This window comes from Egretta garzetta, unplaced genomic scaffold (genome assembly GCF_000687185.1).
Source record: "Egretta garzetta isolate BGI_Z169 unplaced genomic scaffold, ASM68718v1 scaffold151, whole genome shotgun sequence".
Lineage (NCBI taxonomy): Eukaryota > Metazoa > Chordata > Aves > Pelecaniformes > Ardeidae > Egretta > Egretta garzetta.
In genome coordinates, this window is record NW_009258615.1 from 5,191,661 (window position 1) to 5,206,775 (window position 15,115).

Consider the following 15,115-nt stretch of genomic DNA (forward strand, 5'->3'; position numbering starts at 1 on the left):
TAATTTAAGTAACATTCATAAAGTTTTGATAAATTATAATAACCACACTAACATTAAAAGCCATGTAAACACTGAACTATGTTTCCTACAAGAATGCACACTTACCTGCATGAAATACCCAGTAACTAATGCCTTTCTTATGTTGATGTAATAGTCTCGGCTGGTAAAGTCTGTGCTTCTACGGGGCAAATTAAATCTATCCATGATTCGTGACAGCTGTTGGCGTACATTGTCTGCAGACATCAGGGACCTGTAGTTAATGAAGTTGTCATAACACCACTGAACCGACTCATGATCTGCAACATTAAAAAACATGAATCAAAAGTGAGTGTTTCATCCAATTAGAACAAGTAAATAAAACAGCAACTAACTGATTGATCGGTCAGATGAACCAGAAAAAAAATACCCGTAAACTTTTATAAGTGACAACAGCTCTCAGTTTATTCAGTTGATTTCCTGCATTACATAACTTGCCCAAATTTTTTTCTATCCAGGAAGCATGTGGTCAGGAAAAAAGAAAATTAGCTTTTTTTCCCCCCTCACCAACATAATATACACACAATCACTAATGTTTTGCTGAAATACCACACCGATAAATTTCACGCATTTCAAAAATCACACCCTGCAACTAGAAAAATCACCTTCCAAACCTGCAATGTAAAACGTAACTGAACATAAGGAACACTGCACAATCTTTAACTGTAGCGTGCAATGAACACACAAGAAGATTGTACATAATTATATTGTATTTGACAAACCAAACCCTCCTTAAATTAAGCCTTTAAGTAACAGTTAAGAGCTATACAGACTAATCTAATACTAAGTGTGATGCACCTCACAGCAGTTTAAGTAAACGTAGGTGACTGCTAAAATACAGCACCAGTAACAGAACTCTGTACTCTTAAGTTACTGTTTCTACTGCTGATAGCTCAAACAAGAGATCCGTTAAGACAGCAAGCCTAAGCCATTGTGCCAGGATAAAACCCTGAATGTTTAACATCAAGAAACCCGGTTCTCCTTATCATTTCTGTTACTTTTCAAGTGATTCTCTTTTAATCTTAAATCAGTTTAATAATCCAACCAAACCAGCCTTAACAAAATTTAAAACTTAAAGCACCTCTTGTATACAGAGAGACTGTTCTTAATTTGCATTGCAAAGAAGGAAGGTTACATAATTTCAGGAAAGTGTAAGGTGTTGCTGCGCTTTATCTTACAGAATATCTTTAAAATGCAGTATGAATGCTGAAGCTCTTGCACACCGTACAGTAGAATCATAATTGAAGTACCACAGCATGTTACTTTCTGTGCCATTTCAGCCGTGCATTTTAGATGACCCATAACTGTTTTATATTGTTCTAGATACAAACAGTAGCAGCATTTTGTCTTCTGATCCTAAATACCAGAAATCCTACTGAATTTCACAGTGAAACTGAACAAAAGATTATCCCCCAAATAATTCCATCCCTCAGTAACCTAAGCATGAAAGCAGTGGCTTCCAGAAACACACACACATGCACAAAATGTCTACAAGACACACTGGATCCTGTTAACTAAAAATCAAATAGAAAAAACAAAGCCACAGACGCCTCCAATTCACAAGTATTCAGTAGAAGTTTCCCAGCTATTGTTTTAAACAGTTCTGAATACTTCTGTTGGACTTTTACTCTGAAGATACCCTTATTTTGGATTGCCACATGATACAGTGCTAGAATGTTCCCATGCAAAATTTCTAGCTCAAAGCTGCAGCAGAAAAGGGCAGTGAGTTATGGGGTTATTCAGGGTAAGTGACTGTTGCTTTTCTGTTTGCTTACAGGAAAATGCAACTGGAGCATCTAATTTAACCTGGTTGGCAGCGAAGAGTAATCTTTTTACTTACCACCAGGATAAGTCACTGTTAAAAAACTGTGCCACTTATGTAGTCATTTTTCAAGAGAACTCCTAGCTTCACCTGTTCTTTCCCATCTTTTTCAAGCTGCTAAAATACACTTCAGCTATGCTGAGGAGGCCCATACATTTTCCCTAAAATCCATACACAGAAATGAGGTAAATGAAATAAATTTATCATATGGCTCTAAGTTACTACTTTTTGACACATCACCCCTTTACCTCTCAATCCTTCCCAAGGTCTTATTACAGAATTCCTAACTATATTAAACAGTTGGGATTAAAAAGGTTTCGGTTCTAGAACACATCCCTCTCCAATTTAGAGTATTTTCTGCACTGCTCTCACTGAAAAATTACTAAGCAATTATGCAGATTTTTTCTATAATTAATGTCAGATAACAAACTTCCAATATTTCTTAATTACAGGAATGCTCACTTCCTTCTGTCCAAGGTTACCCAGCATTGATTTAAAAGCTTGGCTTGTCTCCATACTCATCAGTTTATTACATGATCTCTCTGCTAGTTTTTTTTGATTTGGTTTCCCCCCCAAAGGAAACAGCACTTAAATAGCTCTTTTACATACTCAGAAGACCTAAGATTACAACAGGATGGGTCAAAAAAAACAAGCCCAAGCCTTTCAACAGTCCTTGGAACCCAGGAACGAAAGCTGGCAGCACAAAGCATTACAAATAACTTTGCTAAAACAGGTACACACTTACTTTGTTTGAAAGCATGGTAGACATTCAGCAACGTCAAATGATCTCCATCTATGTGGGCAAACCTCATCTTGGCTTCATCTGCTGCTTTCTTTGCTTCCGTGGGGCGAACAAAACACTGTGGGACTAAACAAGGTTGGTATGGGCCCAACACAAACGCCCATATCGATGAGTCACGCATTCACAGATAGAGGAACAAGGCCTAGCTAGGTCAGTTCACAGAGCATAGGGCAGGGCAGGATGGCCTCCAACTGCATCTTGGACTGTTTACTACCTTGATTTGGTACATCAACACCTAACCACATCTGTAAGACAAGAGGGTTTCAAAGCTACAGAGTACCTGATTATTTTAATAGAACTATATGTAGGCATCAAAATATCTGGTCTGAAGGCCATCAAGATTGTCTATGTATACTGGAAGGCTAAGCAGATCTTAGTTCAAGACCCAGTGCTGATAGCTCTACCAGGAGCTAGTACCCCATGTAAAACACTTTAATTGCAAATTTGCTTTCTTGGAAAGGCTCTATGGACAGAGTGAAGAAGGTAGTTCTGAAACTGTACTGCACTAGCACAGTCTAAACAAACACACGTTTTATCACAAGTCTACTACTAGACAGAACGCACTAGCAAAGTCAAGTCCTCTTCCCCAGATGGTATTGTTATCAGCACTGGTATACAGACACATGTGAATGAAGGTATTAATAAGTCTAAGGTTGTGATGGTAGCGGTAGTGGTGGAAGGTTAAACCGTCCTTTGGCACTACTTGAAAAAAAAAATAAAAAATCACAATGTAATGAGCGCTTTCTTTATCCTTGTATTCTCTTACATAAATCCAACTCAGTCTGACTTGAATCCAAAAATCATGTTTTAACATTCCCTTTCCAAATACAGACTACCAAAGACCACAAATAGCATTGCAGCCAACTTAATTCATAGTCTGTCAACATTCTTAAAGGTTTGTAATATTGATACTAATTCACAAAATGTTGAAAGACATCTTCACTTCATAGCGATCTACAGGAGAAGAAAAAAAGACTCTGGTTTTAAGTGTATGTAATTTTTAAGAGGTTAAATATCAATAAAATTAAAGTAAGGTGCTACAAATTCTTTATCCTTTTCAAGCTGCTTGGGACTGCATTAGCCTTCTCATAACTGAAGCCCACCAATCTCACGAGAACACCTCTTTGCATCTTATCTGTCCCTAGCAGGTGAGGGCCTTTTTGTGGGGTGCTACATGGTTTTACTTTATTTTATTCTTAAATTCCCATAAAAGCCCCAAAACACTACATTTTAAAAATAGGTTGAGTTGAATACTGGATGGAACTTGAGAAAAAAAAAAAATAACACACTGCAACAGCGAATCACATGGTAACAAATCAGGAAGACCAATGCATTAAAGAAAATGGAAATGCAGGTGCAAAATAAACACCCTGTATTTTGGGTCCTGCATTTGAAAACAGAGATAATGTGTATTTTCATTTCAAACTTAGAATAGAAGCAAATTCCAAATTTTATCATCACTGGCTTGACTCACTGTTTTGAATAATTAGTAGCACTTTCTACTCCACAGCAAGACACCACAGCTCTTATAAAATGAAGTACAATCATTGAACCTGCTCACCTATTCAACACTATTTTCTGCTGTTTTCTGTTCAGTCCAAACTATTAATACATGGATTGCTATCCAGAGCCTGACAATCTTTATGTGGGCTAAAGGCACCACAACATACAGTTATGCTGCTGGCTTAAGAAAGTGTTTACTTTGGGAAATAGTCCTCACAAATACTAGGACTATGGGGTTTTTTAAGAGAGGAATTTTAGTTACAACCCACACATCAACCAGCTCCAATATTTTTTTTTTTTTTTTTTTAAAAAAACCCCAACTTATTTATCATTACATTAATTGTGCCTTAAAACAAAACAAGTATCATGGCTTGGGAAAAGGTAAATAGAAAAAGGCGTAAGAGAAATCAGTTGAAGATCACAGACAAAAATACCAGACTTACTGTTCTGTAGTAGAGATTGGGGGGAGAGGGGGAGAGGGAAAAGACAGACAGGCACCAACCTACCACCACCTCCGCAATTAAGCCTACCATTTAATTAAAAAAAATAATTACGATTCTGCCCTGCCCATCTGCTCTGAGTCTGAACAATCATAACTCTGCAACAAACATTTTAGCTTGTTCTTAAAAACTTTCACATAAATATATTGTAAGACTAAACTGAAGCAACAGATTTTACATTTAGCCAAAACATTTTTTTTTTTTTTCTCCTCTATGCAACCATGTTAAGCATGTAACCAGTAAGCTGCATTGTGAAGAGCCTGGTAAAACAGCACACCCAAAAGAGTAATCATGAGTAAAAACGTCCCCATTTTCATAATAGACTAAATCTTGCTGCTTGTCCTCTGATGACTAACTATAAAACAAAGTCAGTTCTACATAACTGGGAAGTGAAATACAAGGCTTGCTTGATAACATTTCTCATCAAGCTCTCTCGACAAGCAGCTCTGCTCTGACGCAGCGCTATTCACATAACACAGCAGCAAAGTGCAGCTGTGCACACAAATTAATTCTTATAAATATACATCCTCCCCTGAAGTTTCTTTCTTCCCTTTATAAGTAATGACTGTTCTTCAGCTTTGCCACTTAATGACTGAAAAATGTATCATCATTTCATGTACAAGCTTATGGTTTTATATAAATTACACTGTAATCCTTTGGAAATACTGGGATTTAATCAACGTGCAGAAGAATGCACAATACAGAATAGATTTTGCTGCCTTAAAAACAGAGTGGTTGAGCTGACATTCCTGGTCCTGACTACAAGTCTAAAAAGAAAATTCTGTTCTACTAGCCTGATTTTTTTTTTCCTTCTATCAACTCAAGTATATACACTTTTAACTGAAGTTAGGAGCAAACCGTTTGACAATTTTATGCATGTTAATTTCTTAACGTTATTACTCATTAGCTCAAGGTCTCTACGTAAACCTGTAATGATTGATTAAACCCCTATATGAAGTTCTAAAAAAAAAAACCAATTCTGATTTTATTAGAAATATATTTATATTGTTTATGGTTTTGATGTGGAAAACTCAAATTTTCCCCAAACTGAAGATCTGCATTTTGTTTAGTATCGCTTTCCCCACTATTACCTGACAACATAGCAGTAATAGATAGGACCTCATTAGAACAGTTGTAGTCACAACTTGCAATAACCATTTTAGCCAGTTGTGGGTCCAATGGAAATTCAGCCATCATGGATCCCAACTCAGTCAAGTCTCCATCATCATTTAAAGCAGCCAGATAATTCAAAAGCTCTAAGGCTCTCATCAGAGTTTCAGGAGCTGAAAGAAAAAAAAAAAAAAAAAAAAAAAAAAAACAAAAAAAAAAAAACCACACTCACAAAACTTAGTTAGGCACATTAATCAAACTGCTCCAAGTAAGCAAAAAATGACAAAGCACAGACTATTATAAAGCCATCTTATTTTTCATTCTCCTTTCAACTGACTTCCAAATACAAAATTGTTACCAAATTCATTTATATACATCCAGACATGAATGAACTGGGGGGGTGGGGGTGGCACATGGCATGGTGGAAATCACTTATTTAGAAGAGCTCTTAACTGGACCAAAAGCTTTGAATATTTGAAGACTACTGCTTTTCAAAATTCAGACAGTGGTGGCATTGTGAAATATTCAGTATCACAGTTATATCACTCCCCCCCAATGCACTAATGCATTTTCCCTCGTTCCACATTAAATAGATTGATAGTCCTAAAATCTCAGCCATGTCACCTTTAAATATCTATAGTCTTCCACAAATCTGAGCCTGAAAGAATGTTCTCTTAATCCTGCATTCCTCATAGTGAGTGTATATTACACCCACAAAGAAAACCAGAAGGAAATCCAAAAGCCTTCCTGCTAAGCCATCATACATGCTACATAGCACAAATAATGCAATTGTTCTGTAGAGCTAATTTAAAATTTGTAAGCTTTTAAATATCATCTTATTCTAGGGTGAAAAAGCCAACTAACTTTAAGGTACTTATATGTGGTTGATCTATGTTTTTAATTAGCAAAATAACCCAGTTATTTTTAAAGTATATATGAACACTGTAGAAAGGAGATGCACATTAACTTGATAGTTTGAGCCAGAAGCACGTATTCTGCTTTAAAACCACTAACCAATTTTATTTACATAGTTGTTAACTGATGCACAACTAGAACATGTAATAAAGGTGATAAGTAAACTTCATCAAGTAATAGATTTTCTAATGCCCATAATTTTGTCTTATCCTCTGCAAGTAAGAGGCATTCAGTAGATTCCTTGGTTCCACTGAAAGCCATTATGCAGCAGAAACATACAAAGCTTGCTTTGGTAGGACACAGAGCACTAGATTTCAGGATAAACAAAAGATATTCCTTACAGATTACAATAAAAATGGTGAAAAAAACCAAAATAATTTATCCCATGTTGTTATTATAACAAATATTTACCAAAATAAAGATTTCGGAAGTCAAAACATTAACCCTTACAGTAGACAAGATAAAACAGAAATAGATACCTGGAGGATCCATAAAATCAAAGTGCACCAAATCATCTATACCAAGCTTCTTGAGCTGCAATACTACAGAGCCCAAGTTAGACCTCAAAATTTCAGGGTATGTGTTGTCCTGGGGTAAAGGGAAAAAAAGAAAATTCAGAACACTTGTTCTTCCAAACACTTTGAACTACACAAGCATTCAAATTCTGATTTTGTTTGTAGCATGACACCCTACTACCTGTACTGATCAGATGTTCTTATATAAGCAATCTAAAAAAGGTAATCTTACCTGCATTTCAGTTTTGTAAGCCTTCTCTGTATAAAGCCTGAAGCACTTGCCCGGTCTGGTACGACCAGCACGGCCAGCTCGCTGCTGAGCGGAAGCTTTACTAATCGCAGTCACCAAGAGAGACTCCACTCTGATTCGAGGATTGTATACCTATTTGAAAGTAGAATCAGAGCAGGATAGAAGGAAAAGAATGAACACTGCCCATGGATAAGACAACTTTCTAAAAAAGAAAAGAAAAAAAACCCCCACACACACACCTCCCAAACCTGCTTTAAACTTATTTTCAAATACAGCTTCTGACTAGGAAATCACAAATTGTACCTATCTGAAAGGAGAAAAAAAAAATTGGCTACAAAAACCTTTGTATCAGCAACAAAGATTCAAATACAACTGCCTAAAGAACAGCATTTACTTTTTATTCATTTGTTAACAACTCCTGCCAGGCTCCCTTGTCTTCCTTAAATGTGTGTATTTTTAGATAAGATATTTTATGGCAGAAGAAACATGTCCAATTTGTTCTACAGAGTGCTAAACACACTCTTGATGCTCAAATAATTCCAAGAAAAAAAGTTGTCTTGATACAGTTATAAGGTTGAATAATCACATTCTAGAGGTCAGAAAAATCTAACATGAAGGTTGAACGCAACTGTAAAAATCAGACCGATGAAAAAGCAAGACTGTATTTCAAGGGTACATGCAGACTGTCACAGTACAAAATATATGCTGGAATTTACTGTGCAATTTCCATTGCAGTCATATATAAACAGCAGCTTTGTCAACTCATTAGGGCTCATGGAAAAGAATGTATTAAAAAAAAAAAAAAACCACAAACAAAAAACCCAGTAGTCAGTAGCTTCTGTTGAAGATGTTCTTTGATCCATGTTTTAACACCCTCCTGACGTGAATACGTATAAAACATGTACAAAAACTTTGTTTCTTATTACAGGAGGTATTCTTCCAGTGTAAGAAGGTGGTATTCTTCCAGTGTAAGATCTACTTGTGAAAAAACTCAGCCTAAATGGTGACTGAAACCTGTGCATGAAGATGCATTGACTGTACTCACATTCTGATGTATCTCTCATTTTGCAAGTTTAAAAGGCTGACAATGTTTGTAAGTATTAAAGAAAAAGTCTAAGAAACCAAGTTATAAGGACAGTTATGTTATAGTTCATGAAAAAAACTAAACTAAGGTTGAGAGATTTGTATTTTATTCCTTCTTTAGTTACTGGGTTGACTGTAGGCAAGCTACTTCAGTTCCTCTGAACATCCCATGATGTTTCAAGAAGCACAATACAAGCTGAATGACAATCTTCAGGGCTGCAACAGTACAGGATAAATACTGACAAGAAAGAGTACTACCCTAGGTACCATTTGTCTCTTCTCATTTTAGCACTGGAGTTTTCTATGCTAACATGACTTAAAAGAAGAGGCGGCTTCTAGCACCATTTTTCCTTGCTCAAGTAAAACCAAAAAATCATATGCAAGTATTCTCAAGCATAGACACACAGTACAAAATCACCCATCTTAAAGTATCTAGGAAATCCATATTCCAAGGCCTAACTCTCGAAGTCCTCATATTTCAATTTTTTGAAAACAAAATTCTTCCGCACTGCACTGCTCTAGTTTGCAGACTAAGCGCAAGCCTACCATTAAGTTAAAAACAAAACAACCAAGGTCAAGATTTCAACTGGGAAAAGACCTATCAGCGTTTACAAATGAAAGAGATACTGGAATCTGGTTTGCTCAGGTATCTTTCCACTATAAAGGGAAAACAAAGTAGTGTTTACCTTCTGTTTTGCAAAGCCAGGATCAATCACAAACACAACACCATCTATTGTTAATGATGTCTCAGCAATATTAGTGGACACCACCACCTGTTGAAAAAAAAATTAGTAAATGTAACTACTTTGTCTTCAAGATGAAGAGCTCCGATTCTGTCTTTGCACCAAGAATTTTCAGGACACTTCCCTTCACTTCATCAATAAATACCAGAGCTGTGCTCCAACACTTTTACAGGATGATCTGTAATCAACCAGATGAACTACTCCTGAAATCAGAGCAGGTTTTGTCCACTGTTTCTGCTCCCCTGTGTCTCCATTAACAACATAACAAATGTTAGTTTTGGGAAAAAGAAACAGAAGAGCAGATATTTTACTTACTAAACCACTATTCAAATTTTTCTCCCATCTCTGGTACAAAATGACAAGTTACACTAGATCCCTTTAACATCATCTGTTAATTCCAGCTGTTTAACTTTTTCTAAAAGCCGAAACAGGGCAAACTGGTTAAATAATATTAAATCAAACCTTATATAACTGTACCAACACAGTAGATTCTTTTACTTTGCTTGCAATGAAGCAGTTATGAATACATTCCAGCTAAAATCCTGAACAATATACGCATAATTTCAACTTTGTCTTTTAAAATTACCAGATATTCAAACACCTTGACATATTTTTAAGGTTACATGCTTAAATTTCTATAAAATTTCTGAAGGTTAAGTCTCACAAAAGATTAAAGCAAAGGTGATACCCGAGTTCCGAGGTTTGATTCACTATCATTCAAGTTTTATGTCCAGAGATGCTCTGTAACAGTCTACAGCTACCATCAGCTCTTGTCCCAATAGCAGCCACATTAAATCATGTTATTAGCAAGTTTAATCAGCTAGCTCAGAAAAGACCCAAGACCTGTTCAGCACTTCAAAACTACTTACCTTTTACCTCTTAATTTCAGAGCATTCCGTCATCATTGTTTTCAGTTTAGCAATTAGAACGTGAGAGACCCCTAACAATTTGTTCAGAATTACAATTAAGCCAGTGGCTGTACTAGATTGATAATCCTGCTGATTTCTCTTCCTCCTGGCTGATCACTTTGCCAGCCAGCTACTTATTACTCTCAGCTTGGCTCTTCTTAAGTAGACTTAAGGTCTAAGCTTTCCCAAATGCTACTACACGTTGAAAGAAATATTTTGGTAAAAAAAATTTGAAATTAATTTGGAATTATGGCATTCCACCCTGAAACGATGTGCTAAGAACTCCTCAAACAAACAAAAAATCCCCTGCCCCCATACACCTTTCATTCACAGGTAACCTGCACAGATTAGTCAGAAATAAAAGCCACAAACATCAACGCAATTAAGTGCTGACACAAAAGCCCAACACATTTTCATAAGAAATTTGCACATCATTAGATATGCAAATTAAACTAGCACTCCCACGTTAAAAGGCTAGTCCATCCACACTCAGCTTGCTGTTACAGAGTGTACTTTATCTAAAAAGTCTCAGTTTTTTCCGGATCTACTAACTTACAGAAGCATCCATACCCAGAACTTTCAAATACAGAGCAGTGTCAAAAGGTTTTGGTCCTGCTTTTAATCACCAATTCCAATTAAGACACTTAAATACCAGTAACTCGATACTGTTAGTATGCTTAGTCCACAAAGGTCCAGCAATATAACCAGTATTTGAATTTACTTAACTTGTACTTGAATCATACAGAACTTCCCAAAGGTGGAAGGAAAAAAAACAGTTATTTACACAGTGGATGCTGTTGTATGTACAGATCTCATTTGTTAATGTTACATTGCTTAAAAACCATAATTAATGATTGTAAAAACATGAGAAAATTAAGCAATACTTGATGAAATTATGCCACATCTTTCAAGCATAAATCAAAGTACAAAGTTACTTGGAAATCAAACAAATGAAATTAGCACTAAACTACATAAAATAAGAAATTGTACCCAATTACCTTTAACTGCAGTTTTGCAATTACTGAAATGGTTACGTTAAAAATGGTTTTAAATATCATATTAACAGTTTGATACACCAAAGAGTTTGAGAGATTAATTTAAACAAGTTACTTTGAATAATATATGTAAAATCGCTATATAAAAAATATATCTATATCGGGTATGTATTAACTAGTAATGCTTAAGACTCCTGAAACAGAAAATAGAAAGCAGTTTGGAAAGAAGGGGTAAGAGAGGAAAGGTGAATAGAAAGGCTCATTGGGAAGTCATCTTCCTAAATAAATGAAATACACTGATTAATAGCAAAAGCATTTTTGTATCTTTAATCGTAAGATTTCTTGCAGTAATAGCTGATCTTGCCTAGCACATCTAAGAGGACAAAAAAAAGTGCTAAAGGTTATCAAGCTCTATCAGTACTAGCTGTTACAATTACCACTACTGCAAGATGTCACACAACTTCCAGTACCTTACTTTTCTTTCAAAGTTAAAGCTCAGGAGATACTTATTCAGATACTTAAAGCACTTCACTTTGGTTTTATGACCATTAGAGCCTTTGAAAAGATTCAGACCTCCTGCTAGCTCTCTCTCCTCAGCAGTTCTAAAAACTAGGTTCAACTCCCACAGGACATTTTGTGAAAGCAGACATTTTCTAAGATAGTGGAGGCCCAGCATACATGGTCCTACTTTACATATCTTGATCACTAAGACTAACCGATTTAAACAAATTTACAACACACAGAGACACACTTTCACTCATTGCTAGATTTGTTATGGAAATAAAAACCAAAATACAGAAGCCAGAACATTTCATCCAAGACAGGCAAAGAGAAAAAGTGTTTTTTAAAAAAAAAAAAAAAAAAAACCAAAACCCAAACAAACCCCCAAACACAACCACCACCAATCAAAACAAAGAAACACCAAACAAAAACATAATGGATTTATAGATCCGAATCTGTTGCTTATGCATTTTGTGCCTACTTTTGCCTACAGTTGGTATCTTTCCAGCGTGACAATTTTTCTTGTAAAATAGTTGCCACACTGAGAGTGTTCTTCCTCTTTGACACTGGTACTAGCTTTGTCAGTTCAACATAATGAAAGCTACATACTGCATCTGTTATCCTCTTATCAAGAAAACCAGAAACTGCCTATTTTGAAGTGCAGTTTTAAACATGAATGAAAATTTAATGAAATATACAGCTATCACTCGTTCATCACTGAAAAGCAATTTCATTCATTTAAGTCATTTGCTAATACAATCTTGTTGCAGCATTAGTTTCATGATTTCAGATGGAATGCTTTCTGCAATCAACTTCAATAGGACAGAGAGGATCATTTCACTAAATTTATTAAGTGATTTATTCTTCCAGAACACTAGAAAGTTGTCACTAGTATTCTACATGCATTGTACTGCACAAAAAAAAGCAAATAATCAAGGAGCAAACCCTGCCTATAGCAGGTAGTATGATTCAGCTTTGACCTTCAAATTCTTAACATTTGAATCCAAATGTTCTGTTTTAGAGAAATAACTACACAGTTTCTAATGTGGTTTATGTGAGCATTCAGGAACTGAACTATTAATTTTATGAAGAACATTCACTAGTGCCATTTCAAGTTTTTCAGTTTCTCAATCCATTTTGCCAATGACAGAACCTCAAATTCCTTGCTTACTACTACAAACACGAATCTCTAACTTCGTTGTACTTGTTTTAACTTGCACCTTCTCATAAATCTTGAGAAACAGACAAAACCCGCCTGATAACGTCTCTTGAAGAGATAGACCATCTTGTTTCAAAAAAAAAAAAAAAAAAAAGCATTGCTCAGAATAATTACTTAGGGGGAAAAAAATCCCATCCCTCCACGTAAATCATGTGGTTGTCAAATTCAGTATTTAATATGACTTATCACATTTCTCATAAGAAACTTAAATGAATGCCAGTCAAATCAAATTGCTACTAGAACATTCTGGCCTCCTGGATAGAAGCCAGAATTTTCAATTGTGCTGAGAAACAAACTCCAAGTTAACTAAAAATTTTAGTGTGATAAAACATTGGATTATTAAGGCTTCATCAGAAAACCACCTACTTGTTGCTGTCCAAATACACTTTAAACAGCTGAAACTCATATTTAAAATAATGGCCCACACAACTGTGAATAGCTAGTCACTGAACAGCATACTAAAACAGCACAGTATTTACCTTTCTTCCTATCGCTCCATTTTGTTTTTTTGGTGGGGGAGGTTCAAAAATCCTTTGCTGTTGCTGTGGAGGAAGAGTGGAATACAATGGAATGATTTTGATGTCACCAACTTCAGGGCCCAAATCATCAATTTCACGTTTTATCCTCTTGCAGGCTTCATCAATCTCCTGCAAAACAAAAATATGGTTAAAAGAGAACTCCATGAATAAGGCAGCACATTTTATTTTAGAGTGCCTTGTGACAATTATATTAAGCTTATACCCTGAAGAACAATTACAGTAACTTCTACTTTAAAAAATAAATATAATTAAAAAAAGGTGCTCACTGAATTTGCAATTGGATTTCCACGATACTTCAAGATACTTCAGCTTCTATACTCTAATGAACAGCCTAATTTGCATTCAACGTCCTTTTTCTTTTAGCCATGTTTCCTAATTAATTCTCTACATATTGTACTAAAATTGAAATCTCTCACCCTGGAATATTAAACTGCACTCATGACCTTTTCAGTTTTCACAATCTAGAAGAAATTGATGTGCAAGATATTTAAAATAAGCCAATTAAGCTTTAATGTCACGTATCACTAATGCAATTATATGCAAGATTTGCTTCATTGTACCTAATGAGAACAAACACCTTTACAGTATAAACATGGATGCTCAAAACCAAACCTCTCAATCCAGTGTTTCAGATCTTACTTTAAAATTAACTGAAATCCCATTTAAGCTTAAGTCAGTGAAATACTCTGAAGATGAGAAAGATTTTTCTTGTCTTTTTTACCTTAGTATTTTTTATAATATTTGCTAGCCTATTTTCTGACTAGCTTACCATACAAAAAAGTTCACCACAGCCCAATCATTTATAATTCCATTTCATTTTAAAACAACTACATTTAAGGCAGCTAGGTGACCTATAATTATGACAAGATTTAATGAAAATTAAAGTGCACAGAAATTTAGGTCAATGAATAACACAATTCATTAACTTCAACTTAAAAATTACAACAGAGCCTCCACTGGTATAACTAAGAGGCACGCTTACCAACTACTGATATTCCAGCTGAACCACTAATGGGAGAACGAAGTCATCATGACAAGAAGCAAGAGTAGACAAAAGCAAAAAATGTCTACAACATACTCTGAGAAAAGCGGCCAGACTTCCCTTATCACAAATAATTCACCAGCCTGAAGCTGAAGCTTAAGACCTTCAAGCAAATACGCAGAACAGGTTAACTGTAAAATTACTGCTTTAAACGGTAATTAGAAAAACAAAAGCAGCCTCCTTTTTAGAAAGCACACATTCAGATAGATCCTGGAACAAATCTGGGTCTTCTTCATTTGTTCTTGAAGAGATTTGTAAGTTTTCAGCACAACTGTATTGAGTGTGTTTTAAAGGACAGACAATGCAATACTCATGTTCTGTACTGATCAGCATACTTAATTAAGGTAAGCATGGCAAAATGAAGGCTCTTCCTCTTTGATGTTAGAGCCCTTTAATGCCAGAATGCATTAGGCTGACCAATCTTGCCAATCTGAATGAACTGCAGATATTTACAAAAAAACCTTTTAAACAAAGGTGCACTTTGCCAACAAATCCAACACACCCTTCATAAAATGTAAGAGGCATACAAGAAACTGAGCTGGAATGCCCCCTACTGGCTTATTAACAGAGAATGATTTTTTTATTTTTTTTTTAAGCACAGATGTCAGTATCTGGTGTTCTGCCAATAAACC

At 35.5% G+C, this 15,115-nt stretch overlaps 1 protein-coding gene across 2 annotated transcripts in view; it reads right to left on the reverse strand.

Moving 5' to 3' along the window:
- DHX15 (DEAH-box helicase 15) overlaps window positions 1-15,115 on the reverse strand; it is a 49,152-nt gene that overhangs the window by 8,813 nt on the left and 25,224 nt on the right. For both annotated transcript variants that reach the window (XM_009648038.2, XM_035903508.1), the window contains exons 6-12: window positions 13,382-13,549; window positions 9,223-9,309; window positions 7,436-7,585; window positions 7,168-7,276; window positions 5,755-5,946; window positions 2,604-2,726; window positions 106-296 (exon numbers count right to left, since the gene is read on the reverse strand). In XM_009648038.2, the coding sequence (XP_009646333.2) occupies window positions 106-296; window positions 2,604-2,726; window positions 5,755-5,946; window positions 7,168-7,276; window positions 7,436-7,585; window positions 9,223-9,309; window positions 13,382-13,549 (1,020 nt within the window). The remainder of the gene's footprint in view (window positions 1-105; window positions 297-2,603; window positions 2,727-5,754; window positions 5,947-7,167; window positions 7,277-7,435; window positions 7,586-9,222; window positions 9,310-13,381; window positions 13,550-15,115) is intronic.